Raw genomic sequence first — 18,639 nt, 5'->3', positions numbered from 1 at the left:
ATTCAACATGTATGAGATGAAACTAACCTGTATCTTTTCCAGGTGCGGAGCCGACATACTTAGTAAGTGTACAGCCGCTGCTGAGGTCATTTCCTTTCATGTTTACCACTATACAGTGATGCCATTCCCTTGTAAGGAAAAAAAAAACGTAAATTCAATAAGTTTGAAAGAAAGTTGTGTATATCTTAAAAAAAAGTGTTATGTTTCTGTGCAGTTTGATGACTGTGAATAATGAAATCAACACTGTGTGCTACATACCAGCCCTGAAAAGACTATCACTTAAACAAGAGTTGCTACTAGGTATAAAGTGCAGGCACATACCTGCAGCAGCTCTCATTCTCTTCCGGTATGCCCAAATGGCATTGTTTTTTATCATCTGTGACCCATTCAAGAGATGTCCCTTCACTTCCTGTACAATAGACACATCAGGAAGTAAAAGCAAATCTCTCCAAAGTGAAGTAAATCTCTTCTTAGATAGCTGTTACTAAGTATGTAAAGGCTCATGTACACTGCAGCTGATAAACTCACGTTTAGGAGTTCAGCGGTTTTTTTCAGCAGCCCCTGAACTCCCCCTAATGTTTTCCTATGTGTCCATGTACACATCGTCATTTACAGTTGTTTTCAGGCAGTTGAGTTTACAGTCGGTTTTTTTGAACGCAGAAAACATGCGTTCAGCAGTAGATTTTATTAGTGTTTCAAATGCGAAATGCTTGTAAACGTGGCTAACTGCATTTATAAGCGTTTGTTTGAAATTTTTTTAACATTTCCATTTCCCAATGCTGTCCAGAGCCTTTTTTCATCATGAAAAATGCATGCAAAGCGTTTTCCCGGTACTCAAGTGGACCTGGTACATCATACTTTGAGGTTTTGCATGAAAGAAAATATGTTAGACACTGCTGCAATAATTTCTGCACAGAAATGAGCTGGAACACATCCAAACACTACAAAAAAAAAAAGACAGGTAATCTCAACAAATACTGCTCTCTCTGCTTCTGTCTCTTATTTCTCTCAAAATGTCTGAAATAGTTAATTTTTTAGTGGTTTATCAGTGCTTTCTGGGCATTTTGGAAGGTCTCCTGAAGTTATCCTAAAAAAAAAGCTTCTAAACGCAAACGCTCATAAACGCGCATAAACACGGTATGCAAACGCGGCTAAACAGACTTTTTTAATGTTTTCCAGCAGTCAGTTTTCATCGTTCAGAAGTGTTCCATGTACATGGAGCCTAAGAGTATGTGTAGTGAGAAATGCTTTGGGTGTGAATACAGACAGTATGTTTGAGAGAGAAGTATGAAGGGTTCGGGAACCGCACAGAAACTGCATGGTTAAAAAGAGCATGCAGCTTCCCTGCGGATGCGTTTTGTAAAAGGTGCATGCACGCACCTTTTCCTGTATGAAACGCAGGTACAGCAGCCCATTCAAATGAATGGGCTCCCATGGCCTCACAAACGCGGGCCACACAGCCTGCACTAGTGTGAACCGGGCCTTACATAAATAAACAAAAACTGACAATCAGAAAGGGCACACCGAAAATGTTTTCTCATTCAGCTGTAACCGCTGATCAGTGTATTCTGACAGCGGTTGGCACAACTGTCAGAATACAATGTTCTAGCTGGGGGGAAATCAGCATGTTTTTTTTTGTTCAGCCTGGTGGCTGAAAGAAAAAAAAATAAAAGTGCATGAACACTTAGCTGGAGCTTGGCTTTCATTTGTTGGTCAATTTTATCTAAATTGTGCATCTATAGTGAATCTAAGGCCCCATGTACACGGGACGTTTCTGAACGATGGAAACTAACTGCTGGAAAAAGTAGGTTAAAAAACATCTATTTAGCCGCGTTTGCATAACACGTTTATGCGCGTTTGCATTTAAAAGCATTTTTTAAAGATAAGCACAGGAGAACCTCCCAAATGCCCAGAATGCACTGAAAAGTGGTAAATTATTAACTATTTCAGACTTTTTCAGAGAAATACACACAGTAGAAGCAGACACAGCAGTATGTGTTGAGATAATTAGGCTTGAGTTGCTCATTTCTTTTGTTTCCAAGGGTGGGAAATGTGGCTGCTGGAGTGAGTCATTAAGGTCACCTGGCAGGGGGTCTTCATAAGGAATTTGAGGTGTGAATGGTCAGTAGCCTCCCTAGTGGTCTGATTATGTCCATATTTCTGTGCTCAAAGCGGTAAATTTTTTTGCATGGAAATATGTATTTTTTTTATTGTAGGCCTGTAATTTTTAGGAATAACTCACTGAAATCTGTCTGAACAAGAGTCTAGTAAACATCTCGGGTATGTTAAAATTTGAAACACCAAATCGTAAATTATAATTTAATAAATAATCATAAATAATAATAATATAATAATAAATTTAATTCAATAATATAATCAAACCAAAAACACTGAAATTTGAAATATAGCGCCAAGTTCGCACATCACTGAGCAAAGTCGCAAAATCGTTTTCAGTGTCTGATGATGAATTTCCCCACAAATCATTATCACTCAATTCTGCAAGTGGTTCTAATTTACTATCGCTGTTCTCTAGCTGGTCTAAAACCGATTTTGACCTAAAGGGACGCTTTTTGGACACCATGGATGTTTCTCAGTTTCCAGGCAGAAAGAACAGTAAAAATGCAGGCAGGACACAGGACAAAACACTCGGGACAAAATGTATTTGAAATGGTCTGATACAGTAATGTTTTACTATGTGATTTTAGTGTATTTAGTGAATGTCATTTTTTCACATTTTTAAATTTCCTGCCGTTCCGTCCCCGTACGTCCCGACGTTGCAGGGAACGGAAACCAGAAAACAGATGCCGGCATCCGCCAGATTACATTGCCGGGGACACTGCAGGAGGGACATCGCGGGAGCTCAGGACAAGGTAAGTGAAGAAGAGATCCCGGAGCAACGCTGCAAGGTATTCCCGAGTGTAGCTCGGGGTTACCACTTGTGGTGCTGAAACTTTACCCCAAGCTACACTCTGGAATGCCGCCAGGGAGGTTAACATATCTTTTGTTTCCAAGGGTGGGAGAGTTCTGAGGTGTGAATTGGTCATTACAATGTGTGGCAGGCTTGGTAGGAACATCCTGTGTTAAGTATTTTGTCCATTTGAGTACCTTGAAAACTCTTTGCATGCATTTTTCATGATGAAAAAAGGCTCTGAACAGCATTGGGAACTGGAAGAGTTAAAAAAAAAATTCAACCGCAAACGCTTATAAACGCGATAAAATCGACGTCTGAAGGCAAGTTTGTTGCGTTCATAAAAATTACTGTAAACTCAACTGCCTGTAAACGACTGTAAACGAGGATGTGTACATGGACACGTAGGAAAACATTAGGGAGAGTTCAGGGGCTGCTGAAAAAAACCACTGAACAGCTCCTGAACGTCAGTTTATCATCTGCAGTGTACATGAACCCTAACACTACCCTCTCCCTGGATTGACAATGCTGCTGTCCAAAGGTATCTCCATTGCTCCTTCAGTAGAGTGGAGACAGCCTAAGAGTGGAAGTGTATTTCCGGCCAGATCATCATGTGAAAAAAAAAAACTAATGCAGCCAATACAGTTAAATACTAATAGGGTGCAATTGATCACATTTTTGGTTTTGGGTTTAAAGGATGTTTACTTTAAAAAAATAAATAAATGCACATCTTTTTGCAGGAAAAAAAAAGTGAATTTATAATTATTTTATTTGGCGCTTGTAAAGCTGCTGATCGTGGGTGCCATGCAGGACTCCTGCAGGCTTCTCAGTGTTTCTGTGTGCTCACATCTCGTATGAGCAGGCAGATACACAGAAAAAATGAACAACCACAGTCCTCAATAGTGCCCTGGTAGTTAACCATTAGCCGCCCGGCCAATGGCCGTTTGGCGGCTTCAAATGCGCTCCTGTATTCCGGGTGCACGCCATTTGGCGTGCTCCCGCACATGCGCAGTTTGCACTAATGCAGAGCGGCGCAGCAGCGCGATCTGTCACCAGCCGTGCACCTCGGACACGGCCGATGACAGATCCGAGTACCGGCTCCCGTAGCTGGTACCATGTGACCTGCTGTGACCAATCACAGCAGGTCACATGATAGTTGTATACAATGGATGGCTTCATTCATGATGCCATCCATTGTATACTAGTGCCTAGCTGTGAATGGTCACAGCTAATCACATGCACATGTCATGTGATTAGCTGTGACCAAATCACAGCTAAGCACAAAAAAAAAAAGAAAAAAAAGCTGAATGAATCGATTTCATTCAGCTAAATGCTTGCTTATAGCAAAGTAATTCTTTGCTATAAGCAAACTGTGTAAAAAAAAAAAAAAAAAAATACTGATCACTTCCCCAAAGTAGTACAATGTTACTATGGTAACATTGTACTACTTTGGTCATAGTAAAATATGAAAAAAAAATCATAAAAAATGTTTTAAAAAATGTAATAAAAAATTAAATATAATAAAAAAAAAATATATATATATATATATTTTTTTTTCATACTGTCACCAGTCAGTGTCCCTGTTCACCGCCATGCCAGTTTTCTGAAGATGCTGTACTGCACTGGTGACAGTATGTAAAAAAAAAATAGTGAAAATAATTTTTTTAATTTTTTCATTTTCCGAAAAATTATGACAAAAAAATACAACTTCAAAAAACTCGCCATGCCTCTTATGAAGTACAGTGGAACCTCAACCTACGAGCGAACTAACGTGCACGTTTTCCAAGATACGAGCAGTCGCTCGGGCGATTTTTTGCTTCGGCACGCGAGCAGAATTTTAAGATACGAGTTCGAGGCACGCGCAGCTCTAAGTGTATATTTTCAAGGCGCGCGCAGCTCAGAGGGTATGAGTCACAGCATCCCATCTCCGAGCCTTTCTCTCTCTCTCGCTGTCTACACGTGATTGAAATCCCAGCTTCTAACTTTGTTGTAACCATGGCACCAAAGAAAGCAAGTGGTAGTGCGAGTACCGAGAAGAGGAGGATGATGTCCCTCGAAATAAAGCTTGAAATCGTCGAGAAGCATGAGCAAGGCATGCGAGTAAAGGAACTGGCCAAGCACTACGACCATACAACGTCAACGATCTGCACCATCTTAAAACAGAAGGAGTCCCTAAAGAAAATTAAGCCAGCCAAAGGTGTCAAGATTATTTCAAAGCGCCGTACAGATGTGCATGAGAAGATGGAGAATCTGCTGTTGGTGTGGCTGACGGAAAAACAACTTGCCGGAGATACCGTCACCGAGGGAATAATCTGCGAGAAGGCGCGCAGTATTTTTTCAGATTTACAACAGCAAACCCCAGGCACTTCAACGGAGGAGGAATCCTTTAAAGCCAGTCGGGGCTGGTTTGATAATTTTAAGAAAAGGACGGGGATTCACTCCATTGTTAGGCATGGTGAGGCAGCAAGTGCTGATGTAAAGGCAGCAGAGGAGTTTGTGAAAACTTTCGCAGAATTCGTCGAGGAAGAAGGATACATCCCCCAGCAAATCTTCAACTGTGACGAGACAGGGCTGTTCTGGAAGAAGATACCGAGGAGAACATACATCACTGAAGAGGAGAAGAGGATGCCAGGACACAAACCTATGAAGGATAGGTTGACCCTCGCCCTGTGTGCCAATGCGAGTGGTGACTGCAAAATAAAGCCGCTACTCGTATACCATTCGGAGAACCCCAGAGCCTTTAAAGCACACAAGATAATAAAGGAGAAACTCCATGTTATGTGGAGGGCAAACCCTAAGGCGTGGGTCACCAGGCAGTTCTTTATCGACTGGGTAAACCTTGTGTTTGGTCCTTCGGTGAAGAAATATTTGAAGAACAACAACCTGCCCCTGCGAGCCCTTCTCGTCCTCGACAATGCTCCTGCACATCCACCACAGATCGAGGAAGAAATACTTGATGAGTATAATTTTGTGAAGGTTCTCTACCTTCCTCCAAACACCACCCCTATTCTCCAGCCAATGGACCAACAGGTAATATCAAATTTCAAGAAACTCTACACCAAGCACCTGTTTCGCCGTTGCTTTGAGGTGACGGAGAACACAAACCTCACCCTTTGAGAGTTTTGGAAGGAGCATTTTAACATAGCAATAGGCCTCAAAATCATCGATATTGCCTGGCAGGGGGTTACGAAAAGGACCTTGACCTCTGCTTGGAAGAAGCTGTGGCCTGAAAATGTGGCTGAAAGAGATTTTGAAGGGTTTGAGATTGAGGAAGAAGAGGAGCCAGTGGAGGAAGAGATCGTGTCCATTGGCAAGACTATAGGTCTGGAGGTGGATGAAAGAGACATCGAGGAACTCGTTGAGGAGCACTCCGAGGAACTTACGACTGACGAGTTAAAGGAGTTACAAGAGCAACGGCACACAGAAGCATTAACTGAAGCTACTTCGGAGGGAGAGGAGCCAGAGATAATCAGTACAAAAGACCTCAAGGATATTTTGGCAATGTGGGAGAGGGTGGCAGGTTTTGTTGAAAAGAACCATCCTGAAAAAATTGCAACGAGTCGTGCGACAGAGCTTTTCAACGACACGTGCCTACGTCGTTTCAGAAACATTCTCAAAGGGAGAATGAAACAGACTTCCTTAGACATGTTTCTTAAGAAAAGGCCTTCAGCTCGAAGTGAGCAAAGTGTGGCAAAAAGGCCAAGAACTAGTGAAAGTGAAGAGAGTGATGAGAATTAAGCGAAAACAAAAATCATCTCCAAGGTAAGTAAATTGTATACAACCTTATTATATCTTCATATTTTCTTTCTATTTTGTTTTTATATAATATTAGTTATGTAAAAAGCTTTTTTCCTTATGAAATAACAAGAAAAATGAAAAATATGAGGTGCCATTTTGAGGGTTGGAACGGATTACGGCCGTTTCCATTATTTCTTATGGGGAAAATTGATTTAACGAGCGAGCATTTTGAGTTACGAGCTCGGCCACGGAACGAATTAAACTCGTAAGTTGAGGTTCCACTGTACGTCGGACTGTCTACTCTGCAAAAAGGGGTCATTTGGGGGATATCTGTACTGTTCTGACATTCTTGGACCTCAAGAAATTAGATTGGCTGTCAGTACTTCAGGATTGATCAATATTCAGATCTATACCATAGTTTGTGAACTCTATAACTTTCCTACAAACTAAAAAATACATCCTAATTTGGGTTATTTTCACCAAAGACATGTAGCAGAATACATCTCGGCCTAAATTTATGAAGAACAATTATTTATTTGTAAACTTTTATAACAGAAACAAAGAAAAATGTGTTTTTTTTTCAAAATTTTTGGTCTTTTTTTGTTAATTTAGCAAAAAATAAAAACCCCAGCGGTGATTAAATACCACCAAAAGAAAGCTCTAGTTGTGTGAAGAAAATGATAAAATTTTAGTTTGGGTACAGTGTTGTATGACCGCGCAATTGTCATTCAAAGTGTGAGAGCGCTGAAACCTGAAAAATGGCCTGGGCAGGAAGGTGTAAAATCACACGGTATTGAAACGGTTAATTGAGAACTTCAAGGATATGTAGTTTTCCCATTCACAGAACACTGACAGTGGCATCCCGAGGCAGGTGCAGGGGGTGCAGCCTGCATGGGGTGACACCTACTGCACGGGGTGACTCCGGACCCGCTCCACGAAAAGGTAAGTTATAAAGTAAGCCGACGATCCCCGCAGGATGGATCCGATACATCCTGCGGAGTTCGTCGGCTTACCGTATAGGTTGCATGCCGACGATCCCCGCAGGATGGATCGGATCTGAGGATTGGGGAGCATAATGGATCGGAGTCCAATCCATTATGCTCAATCCGCAGATCCGATCCATTCTGTAGGGATCGTCAGAGGGGGTGTCACCAAGTGTTATTGCACCGGGTGACACCAACCCTAGGGACGCCCCTGCACTGTGAATAGATGACACGGCCGGGGGAGCGGAGCCCCGCACAGCTGCGCTTTATTTTAGATTGTGACATCTAGTGGGGGGGAGAAGAGAAGATCCCCCGCTAACTGTCACAACGGGGTATCGGGGGGGGGGGGGGAAGGTTCTGGTTCAGTTGCAACATGTTACACCGTGAATATGTGTGTAATATGTAACATACCTTTAAATTAACAGTTTTAGGCCTGTTTTAGGTCTGATTCTATAGGAAGATAGTCTAGGTACTTTCCACCCTGATTGAGCATCTTTTCTCTGTTAAAGAAAGTCACAATGCCAGTAAAGTCAGACTATTACCGTGAGCTGAAGGTGGTTAGAAAAGCTTCATGATGACCTTATAATAGGGTTTTATTTACTAAAGCTGGAGAGTGCAAAATCAGGTTCACTTCTGCATAGAAACTAATCAGCTTCTAACCTCAGCTTGTTCAATTAAGCTTTGGCAATAAAACCTGGAATCTGATTGGTTTCTATGTAGACATGAGCCTGATTTTGCACTCTCCAGCTTTAGTAAATAAACCCTTTTGTTTCTTAAGCCAGGCTGTGAGAATGAAAGAGTGGCCACCCCGTTGACTACATTCCCTCCTTACATCAATAATGAGTGCCATTTTCTTTAATAACACTGACAAACATTTTAAGAGACATTTTACTATGAGACTGGCGGATCTGAAGTAGCATTTTGTCTGTATGAGCATATTTTTCTCACCCAATGCTGGGGTCTTCTCTGCAAGGTACATCAGGATCAGTACAAATAAAAGTATACAAAACGTTAGGGTCCATGCCCTCCCAACTAATAGATGGCATTTGTTTCACCTAAAAGACACCATAAAAAAACAATTATTTATTATATAAGCAGTATAATCATATAACCATGCTTTTCAGGGTTCAGCAACACAGGGTCAGCAGATGGGACAAGGTTCCACATTAGTGTCACCAGGATGTTGGGTAGTCAGGCCAATATCATTAATAAGTAAGAGACAAATTATCACATAATGGTAAGAAGAAGTTAGGAGGAAGGCCACCTCTATTGCAACAGAAAGGAGGCAGATAATCAGGCCCCTAAACAATATGACAAAATAGTTTAAAACATTAGCAATTCTCCATTCATTTTAATTTACATTTAATTATAATGTCATTTTACGTTGATATTAGCATCATCTTTCTGCTTTATCCTTTTCCATTGTGATCATATTATGTTTTTTATCTATGCTTTGTATGGTAATTATAGTATTATTTATTATTATTAATATTACTAACTGTTGTGACACATTTAGGCCAAAAAACACCTCCCCCCCAAAACGAGGCTGTCCCCCACGTAGGGTAGGCCCTACAATAAAGCAACATTATACTGAGGGGTGGCTTATCTCTTTGTGACTAGCTGTGAGGAAGAAGGGACCTCCCCTTCGAAACGAGTCAGCTTGACCAAGAGTTTATCTCCTTTCTGGATGGAACTCACATGTGTCTTTTAACCCTGTGTTGGTTTTGGATGTTATATGTTTTTTTTACTGCTACTCTTGTGAGTATAATTTATCAATAAATTCATGAACTGTTTACTGAGGTAATGCGCAAGGTTGGTGCGCTCTTTTCTTTTGTTCTCTACTATTAGCAATTCTCCTACAGAGTCTGAGGTACTCCTTACTATGGTAAAACAAAGTGCAGAACAAGCCTGGTATATTGTTACAAAACCTTCCATGTCCCGATAGTAAAAGAAATGTTTATACACACAGATTAAAAGTATGGGAATGCAAACTGTATTCAAATGTATATATCTGGAGGGAACTGGGGGCAACTGTGAAGTAATCTGTCTCTGGAGGAGGTTGGGGTCTTGCAGTGGCACTTTAGATTAGTGGCATTCTTGGGAGCTGAGGCTCAGCCGCATGCTAGGACACTGAAGGAGGATGGGTGGCACTGTGGGAGGTTGGGAGGCACTGTGGGAAGTAAGGGCTCTCAAGGGGCCTGGAGGGCACTGAGGGGTTGTGGGGCACTGTGGGCAATAATGGAATGTTAGGGGCACAGTGGGAGCTGGAAGGAACTATGTTAAGTTAGGGGTTGTGCAGCTGGCTGGAGGCCCAAGCGGAAGGAGGCCGCGGACCGCCAACAGGCCACAGCCTGGTGGTTGAGAACCACTGGTCTAGACTAGTCATAAATTATTAACCTCTTGCTGTCCGCCTGCTGTTTATAAACGGCAGGGCGGTGGCAGTCCAGGGGCGGGTTGCCGTTCCTAAATGGCACCCGCCTTTTCTAGCTGTGCGCGCTCCCTGGGAGCGCGCACCACCGCGATCTGGTGCCTGCTGTGTCCTCCGGACACAGTGAAACACCGATCGTCGGACGGGACCTCTGTACGAGGTTCCGATCATGTGATCACTGATTGGTGAATCAGTGATCACATGCAAAGTAGTAAGCAAGATGTCACTTGTGACATCATTGCTTACTATGTGTGAAATCTGTGAATGATCACAGAGGTCACATGGTACAAGGCTATTCACAACAGCCTTGTACCATGTGACAAGCTGTGACCAATCACAGCTCACTCAGTATTTCTCAATGACTGCAAGAATGCAGACAGAGAGAAAGAGAAATGATTGCTTTTACATCCTATATGGGTATAAAAGCAATCAGTGTAAAAAAAAAAAAAAAATCTTCATCACCCCCCACAAGTAGTACAGTGTCACCATGGTGACACTATACTGCTAGGGTGACAGTATGGAAAAAAAAATAAAAAATAATAATATAAAAAAAATAAAATAAAAATGTAAAAAAAAATGTTTAAAAATTATAATTTTTGGTTATAAACTAATTTGGATTTTTTTTTTTACTAAAAAAATAACGGAATAAATTTTGGCCAAGATTTATGATGAAATATTATTTATTTGCAAAATTGTATTAAAAAAAACACTTTTTTTCAAAATTTTTGGACATTTTCATTTACATAGTAAAAAAAATTAAAATCCCAGCGGTGAATAAATACCACCAAAATAAAGCTTTATCTGTCTCAAAAAAATGGTAAAAAATTCATATGGGTACAGTATTGCATGACCGCGCAATTGTCATTCAAAGTGTGATAGCGCCGAAAGCTGAAAATTGCCCTGGACAGGAAGGGGGTAAAAGTGTCCGGACAGGAAGTGGTTAAAAATATTTTTTTATCAGTAGAGACCTGCTGGGGTTATTTGTGCAATGTGACTGATGGGCTGAAGGGACAGACAGGCTGTTAACACCTTCCTTTCCTCTACACACAACAAATTAGGATGCATGTACTGAACATCAATTGCACCTTCTATCAGCACTCCTCAACTGCACAATTCTCAGAAGTGTTACGTGGGGCTGTTGGAATAAGGCAGGAACAGACCATCTCCATCATCTGAACTGTTATATACAGTATTTACCCCCTTGAAAGTTTTACTGCCATGAAAGATTAAATTATGTAGGGTTTTTTTTTTACACCAAGGTATTTTTTTGTTGATTAATGAAAGAAAAAAAAGAAAAACAAAATCCACAGCAATTCAATATTCTATGAAAATAAAACATGAACCCTTACATTTGGGAGCGAATAGTTTTATTGACACCATGGAGAGCAGCTGTATAAATAATCTCACAACTACCTTATCAGATTTCATCTTCTGGCAGCATTTTACATGGTGACGTGGAATATATATGGTAATAGCCACACTTCATATACAAAACTGCATCCCATCCAAATGAATGAGCAACAGCAGTGGCTTAGTGGTCAACACTTCTGCCTTGGTGTACTAGAAATCCTTGGTTTGGAATCCTTGTCAGAACACTATCTCCATGGAGTTCACATGTTTTCCTTGTGCTTACATTCTTTTCTTCCCCCACTCCAGAGACATGCTGGTAGGTTAATTGGCCCAAGTCAGTATGCATGTGAGATAGGAACCTAAGCTCATTGAGGGCAGGGACTGATGTGAATGTACAGTATGTAAAGTGCTACATAAATACCCACAATAATAATAATAATTTAAAAAAACCACTAGTGTGTAGTTTTTGTTTTTGCAAACCTTGAAAACTGAACTATGAGCAAAAATGCTTCCATTTTAAAAGAGGAACTAAACACTCTTATCCTTTACAGCCAAGGAGGCTCCTATCTTAGCCTCTGTTTGATGTCATTGTACTGCACATGTGATTAGCCATTTGATGGCTTGACAGTTCAGTTGAGAGTGCAATGAACTCAAGGAACCCATACATCTGCCATACAAATGATTAGGATGCATTTTAGACCTGGTCAATAGATGCATATAGTAAGCACATGGTTGTGAAACATCCTATATGTAAAGTGCACACATAATCATTTAGCATCAAAACTATGATAATTTGTCAATCTGATGCACAAGACACTGAAGTACCTTTATAATATTATAAGAACTCTAACCACTATTTTGACACAGGCGCATAGGGTTTGATTTATTAAAACTGAAACACTCAGAATTTGGTGCAGCTGTGCATGGTAGCCAATCAACTTCAACTTGTTCAATTAAGCTTGAGAAATAAAATCTGGATGCTGATTTCTATGCAGAGTTGCACCAGATATTGAATGTTCCCGTTTTAGTAAATAACCCCCACAGTTTCTAGTGAGAATCAAGTTCATAAAGATGACATTTTAAAAGTAAAGGATTAATTTATATGTAACTTCCCCCCAAACAGTCAATGCACTGCTCCTTTAGCATTACATTTTCACCAATGATATTTCCATTACAAATATATTAGATGGTGGCAAAGAAAATTAAGTTTTAAAATCAAGTGTTATTACAGGTGAAAAAAGTTTACCCATGTCACTGTCAACAAAAATGTTTACCCGTGTCATTGTCAACAAAAATGTTTACCCATGTCACTGTCAACAAAAATGTTTACCCATGTCACTGTCAACAAAAATGTTTACCCGTGTCACTGTCAACAAAAATGTTTACCCATGTCACTGTCAACAAAAATGGTTACCCATGTCACTGTCAACAAAAATGTTTACCCGAGTCACTGTCAACCTAAATGTTTAGCTCAAGTCAAATATATATCCAACTATAAGAAAAGATACTGCGTATACACTCACCGGCCACTTTATTAGCTATACCTGTTCAATTGCTTGGCAACACAAATTGCTAATTAGCCAATCACATGGCAGCAACTCAATGCATTTAGGCATCTAGACTTGGTGAAGACAACTTGCTGAAGTTCAAACTGAGCATCAGAATGGGGAGGAAAGGTTATTTAAGTGATATTGAACATGGCATGGTTGTTGGTGCCAGACGGGCTGGTCTGAGTATTTCAAAAACTGCTGATCTACTGGAATTTTCACACACAACCATCTCTAGGGTTTACAGAGAATGGTCCGAAAAATAGTAAACATCCAGTGAGCGGCAGTTGTGTGGATGAAAATGCCTTTTTGAGGTCAGAGGAGAATGGGCAGACTGGTTCAAGATGATAGAAAGGAAACAGAAACTCAAATAACCACTCGTTACAACCAAGGTATGCAGAATACCATCTCGGAATAATGCTCTATGTCATAAAGCTCAAATAATCTCAAACTGGTTTCTTGAACATGACAATGAGTTCACTGTACTCCAATGGCCTCCACAGTAACCAGATCTCAGTCCAATAGAGCACCTTTGGGATGTGGTGGAACAGGAGATTCGTATCATGGATGTGCAGTCGACAAATCTGCAGCAACTGTGTGATGCTATCATGTCAGTATGGACCAATATCTCTGAGGAATGTTTCCATCACCTTGTTGAATCTATACCACAAAGAATTAAGGCAGTTCTAAAAGCAAAAGGGGGTTCAACACGGTACTAGCAAGGTGTACCTAATAAAGTGGCCGGTGAGTGTATAATGCAGAGGTAACACACTGCAATTAGATCACAGTTAGATACAGTCAAAAAGCCAAAATAGAAAAACATTGAAATAAATTGCAGCCTTTTTAAGTAGAAGTCACTAAAGGATTTTTGCAAAAACTGTGTAAATTTAAAACAAAAGCAAAATAAAGTCAAATAGGCTGTATAAGTTTTCCATTTACGTTATAAGGTCAACCAATCCCCCTGGAAGCAGAGCACAACTGAAGCAGTTGCAACTACTTTAGCGATCTTCATTGTCTTTTAGGTCCAGTGCCAAGTGGCTGCCCCACTACTTAGTGAACACAAGAAGTCGCTTCCTCAGCACAGACGCTATTTATAGAAAGCCTTGCATTTTTTTCAATTAAGCAAGCAGGTTGTCACATAATCTCCCACTTGTCCAGTCAGACAATGCGCTCACCTAATCCCACTGCTTTTACATCAATGATATGCTGCATTCACCTCGCTCACGCAATGCTTTATTACTTTCACACTGATCATTCAATGCTTTCTGTTGTCACTCCAATCACCCAATGCTTGCTGGTTTGGCCCAGATCACCCAATGTTTTATTACTTTCCTACTGATCATTCAGTACTTTGCTGCTGTCACCCGATCACCCAATGCTTGCTGCTGTCACCCGATCACCCAATGCTTGCTGTTGTCACCCTGATCACCCAATGTTTGCTGGTTTGGCCCAGATCATTCAATGCTTTGCTGCTTTCACCCTGATCACCCAACTACTTTTATCCGATCACCAAATGCTTGCTGCTTTCACCCTGATCAAACAATGCTTGCTGGTTTGGCCCAGATCATTCAATGCTTTGCTGCTTTCACCCTGATCACCCAACTACATTCACCCGATCACTAAATGCTTGCTGCTTTCACCCTGATCACCCAATGCTTGCTGGTTTGGCCCAGATCACCCATTGCTTTGCTGCTTTCACCCCGATCACCCAATGCTTGCTGCTGTCACCCAGATCACCAATGCTTGCTGGTTTGGCCCAGATCACCCAATATTTTGCTGTTTTCACCCTGATCATCCAACTACTTTCACCCTGATCACCCAACGCTTTGCTGCTCTTACCCTGATCACCAAATGGTTTGCTGCTTTCAACTCGATCCCCTAACGCTTTGCTGCTTTCACCCCGATCCCCTAATGCTTTGCTGCTTTCACCCCGATCCCCTAATGCTTTGCTGCTTTCACCCCGATCCCCTAATGCTTTGCTGCTTTCACCCCGATCCCCTAATGCTTTGCTGCTTTCACCCCGATCCCATAATGCTTTGCTGCTTTCACCCCGATCACCTAATGCTTTGCTGCTTTCACCCCGATTCCCTAATGCTTTGCTGCTTTCACCCCGATCACCTGATGCTTTGCTGCTTTCACCCCGATCACCCAAAGCTTTGCTGCTGTTCCTCAACCTGATAACCTAATGCTTTGCTGATTTTACCCAGTTACTAAATGTTTTGCTGCTTTCACCATGATCACCTAATGGTTTGCTACTTTTACCCTGATCACCCAATGATTTGCTGCTGCTCTCAAACTGATCACCCAATGCTCTGCTGCTTTTACCTTGATCACCTAATGCTTTGCTGCTTTTACCCAGTTTACCAAATTTTTTGCTGCTTTCACCCTGAATACCAAATGCTTTGCTGCTTTTGCCCTGATCACCCAATGCTTTGCTGCTTCCACCCAGATCACCCAATGCTTTGCTGCTTTTACCCGGATCACCCAATGCTTTGCTGCTTCCACCCAGATCACCCAATGCTTTGCTGCTTTTACCCTGATCACCCAATGCTTTGCTGCTTTCACCCAGATCACCCAATGCTTTGCTGCTTTCACCCAGATCACCCAATGCTGTGCTGCTTTCACCCTGATCACCCAATGCTTTGCTGCTTTCACCCAGATCAGCCAATGCTTTGCTGCTTTCCCCCTGATCACCCAATGCTTTGCTGCTTTCACCCAGATCACCCAATGCTTTGCTGCTTTCACCCAGATCACCCAATGCTGTGCTGCTTTCACCCTGATCACCCAATGCTTTGCTGCTTTCACCCAGATCAGCCTATGCTTTGCTGCTTTCCCCCTGATCACCCAATGCTTTGCTGCTTTCACCCAGATCACCCAATGCTTTGCTGCTTCCACCCAGATCACCCAATGCTGTGCTGCTTTCACCCAGATCACCCAATGCTTTGCTGCTTTCCCCCTGATCACCCAATGCTTTGCTGCTTTCACCCAGATCACCCAATGCTTTGCTGCTTCCACCCAGATCACCCAATGCTGTGCTGCTTTCACCCAGATCACCCAAAGCTTTGCTGCTGTTCTCAACCTGATAACCTAATGCTTTGCTGATTTTACCCAGTTACTAAATGTTTTGCTGCTTTCACCATGATCACCTAATGGTTTGCTACTTTTACCCTGATCACCCAATGATTTGCTGCTGCTCTCAAACTGATCACCCAATGCTCTGCTGCTTTTACCTTGATCACCTAATGCTTTGCTGCTTTTACCCAGTTTACCAATTTTTTTGCTGCTTTCACCCTGAATACCAAATGCTTTGCTGCTTTTGCCCTGATCACCCAATGCTTTGCTGCTTCCACCCAGATCACCCAATGCTTTGCTGCTTTTACCCGGATCACCCAATGCTTTGCTGCTTCCACCCAGATCACCCAATGCTTTGCTGCTTTTACCCTGATCACCCAATGCTTTGCTGCTTTCACCCAGATCACCCAATGCTTTGCTGCTTTCACCCAGATCACCCAATGCTGTGCTGCTTTCACCCTGATCACCCAATGCTTTGCTGCTTTCACCCAGATCACCCAATGCTTTGCTGCTTTCCCCCTGATCACCCAATGCTTTGCTGCTTTCACCCAGATCACCCAATGCTTTGCTGCTTCCACCCAGATCACCCAATGCTGTGCTGCTTTCACCCAGATCACCCAATGCTTTGCTGCTTTCCCCCTGATCACCCAATGCTTTGCTGCTTTCACCCAGATCACCCAATGCTTTGCTGCTTTCACCCAGATCACCCAATGCTGTGCTGCTTTCACCCAGATCACCCAATGCTTTGCTGCTTCCACCCAGATCACCCAATGCTTTGCTGCTTCCACCCAGATCACCCAATGCTTTGCTGCTTCCACCCAGATCACCCAATGCTTTGCTGCTTCCACCCAGATCACCCAATGCTTTGCTGCTTTCACCCCGATCACCCAATGCTTTGCTGCTTTCACCCAGATCACCCAATCTTTGCTGCTTTCACATTGATCATACAATTCTTTTCTGCTTTCACACTGATCATCCAATGCTTTGCTGCACAACAAATCACTCTCAGTCTATGAACAACTGTCAGTCCTCAAAAAAATCACACATATTAAACAACATGTGTCCCATATCAGAATAAAAATGAAAACATTTAAAACTTCTACAATTCACTACAGAACATAGAAGGCAGAGTAATGCAGAGCAGTAAAGATAAGCAAAGCAAACCACAGCAGTCAACCAGATAAACTAATGATGAAATCTGATTGGTTACTGCATCACTGTTCTTTGTAATATATATAATATTGATATTCATGTCATGTTTATACAGTATAATGTAGCTTTGCATTGCTGCATACCTGAGAAGGTGTAAGGACTTCTCCCAGCTTTTTCACAGTAACCGATCCAAACGTGACCACTAACGGATATTCGGGCTTTTCATCCACTTCATAAAGTGCCAGGGATTCATCCCACCCCGCAAGGTCGACAGGCATCTCTAATACCAGACACAGCACAATAACTTGCAGTAGAACTGAGAGTGCTGCTGAGCCCACTGAGTTTAAGAAATGACAGCAAGCACCCCTCCCCTCCCTGGCGGCAACCAATAAGGGGAGACCTGGGAAAAGTTGAGATGTCTTATTGGTGATCACAGCCAGCAGACATCATACTTTGGCTGTAGTTTTGGAATAGGTGTGCTCCATTTGCCTATTCATTCGAATGTTTCCATTGGCAGAGTAGAAGAAATCTGTATTTCCTTTGATTCCTGATAAAAGCTTGGACATGTCTCAGAGCTCAGATTCAGCCGTTGCCAATTAGAAAATAGTTTTTTTTTCCATTTTATTTGATGGAAGATAAATAACCACAGAGATCTAGGAACAGGGCCAAAAGTCTTGTACTGCAAAAACCCCTCCTATCACCCACTCAAACAAAGCAGCTAGTAATGTAAACCAGTATGAAGTGAATCAGCAGCAAACTAAACATACATATCAAGCAGTGCAAGTAACAGTAGGAAGCAATTTTTTTTTTTCAAAGTGCATAGATGTTTTCTTGTTTAGAACATCAATGGTTAAAGACTTGATTGGCAACAGTACATTATCTTGAATGTCCAAAATAGACCAAAAAGCCAATGTTCCACCCTTAACAAAAAAAAAACGTTGCGTAGGTATTTACTTTTTAGAAATTCAAGGATTTAATGATAACAGTGCAGTATGCTGAACAACCAAAATACCAATGAGCCACTTTTGACTATAATATAGAAAATTTGCAATATTCCACCCTTAAACATCCCTCTCCTGAATGCAGAAGAATCGCATTCAGGAGAGGAACATTTTGGCCAAAAAATGCTAAACATGGCAAAAACACGTGTAAATGCGCTTAAACCTTTACACGCATTTTTGCTTTCCAGTGTACATGGAGCCTAAAGCCTCTTTCATACAAGCGGTTGTTCTGCTGCTTGTAAATGCATGTTTTTTTAATTTTTAAATTCCAACACTCCTGGCACAGAGATCACTTGGTACATCGCTCCTGGATGCTGTCCACTTTAGTTTTCCTAAACGCATAAAATCATATCTTATGAAAACATTGCTAAGCTCAGTGTGTGGATGGAGCCATAAGGATGCATTGTCTGCATTTAGCTGTGGTAAAGTAAGTTTGGCTGAAAGCTGAAATATAACCGTT

The 18,639-nt window shown here is 41.7% G+C and overlaps 1 protein-coding gene across 1 annotated transcript in view; it reads right to left on the bottom strand.

Annotated features, from left to right (window-relative positions):
• The window catches only part of LOC149473521 (phosphatidylethanolamine-binding protein 1-like), a 29,687-nt gene extending 12,179 nt beyond the window's left edge, over nt 1–17,508 (bottom strand). The window contains exons 1-3 of the mRNA XM_089677269.1: nt 17,322–17,508; nt 8,578–8,684; nt 28–128 (exon numbers count right to left, since the gene is read on the bottom strand). Coding sequence (XP_089533395.1) covers nt 28–128; nt 8,578–8,684; nt 17,322–17,456 — 343 coding nt within the window. The 5' untranslated portion in view covers nt 17,457–17,508. The remainder of the gene's footprint in view (nt 1–27; nt 129–8,577; nt 8,685–17,321) is intronic.
• Nucleotides 17,509–18,639: the final 1,131 nt, after the last annotated feature.

Source organism: Staurois parvus, unplaced genomic scaffold, assembly GCF_062004578.1.
Source record: "Staurois parvus isolate SC_StPar_1 unplaced genomic scaffold, SC_StPar_1.0 ptg000014l, whole genome shotgun sequence".
Classification (NCBI taxonomy): Eukaryota; Metazoa; Chordata; class Amphibia; order Anura; family Ranidae; genus Staurois; species Staurois parvus.
Note: the sequence above shows the minus strand (reverse complement) of the source record. Positions and strands in the feature narration are given on the sequence as shown.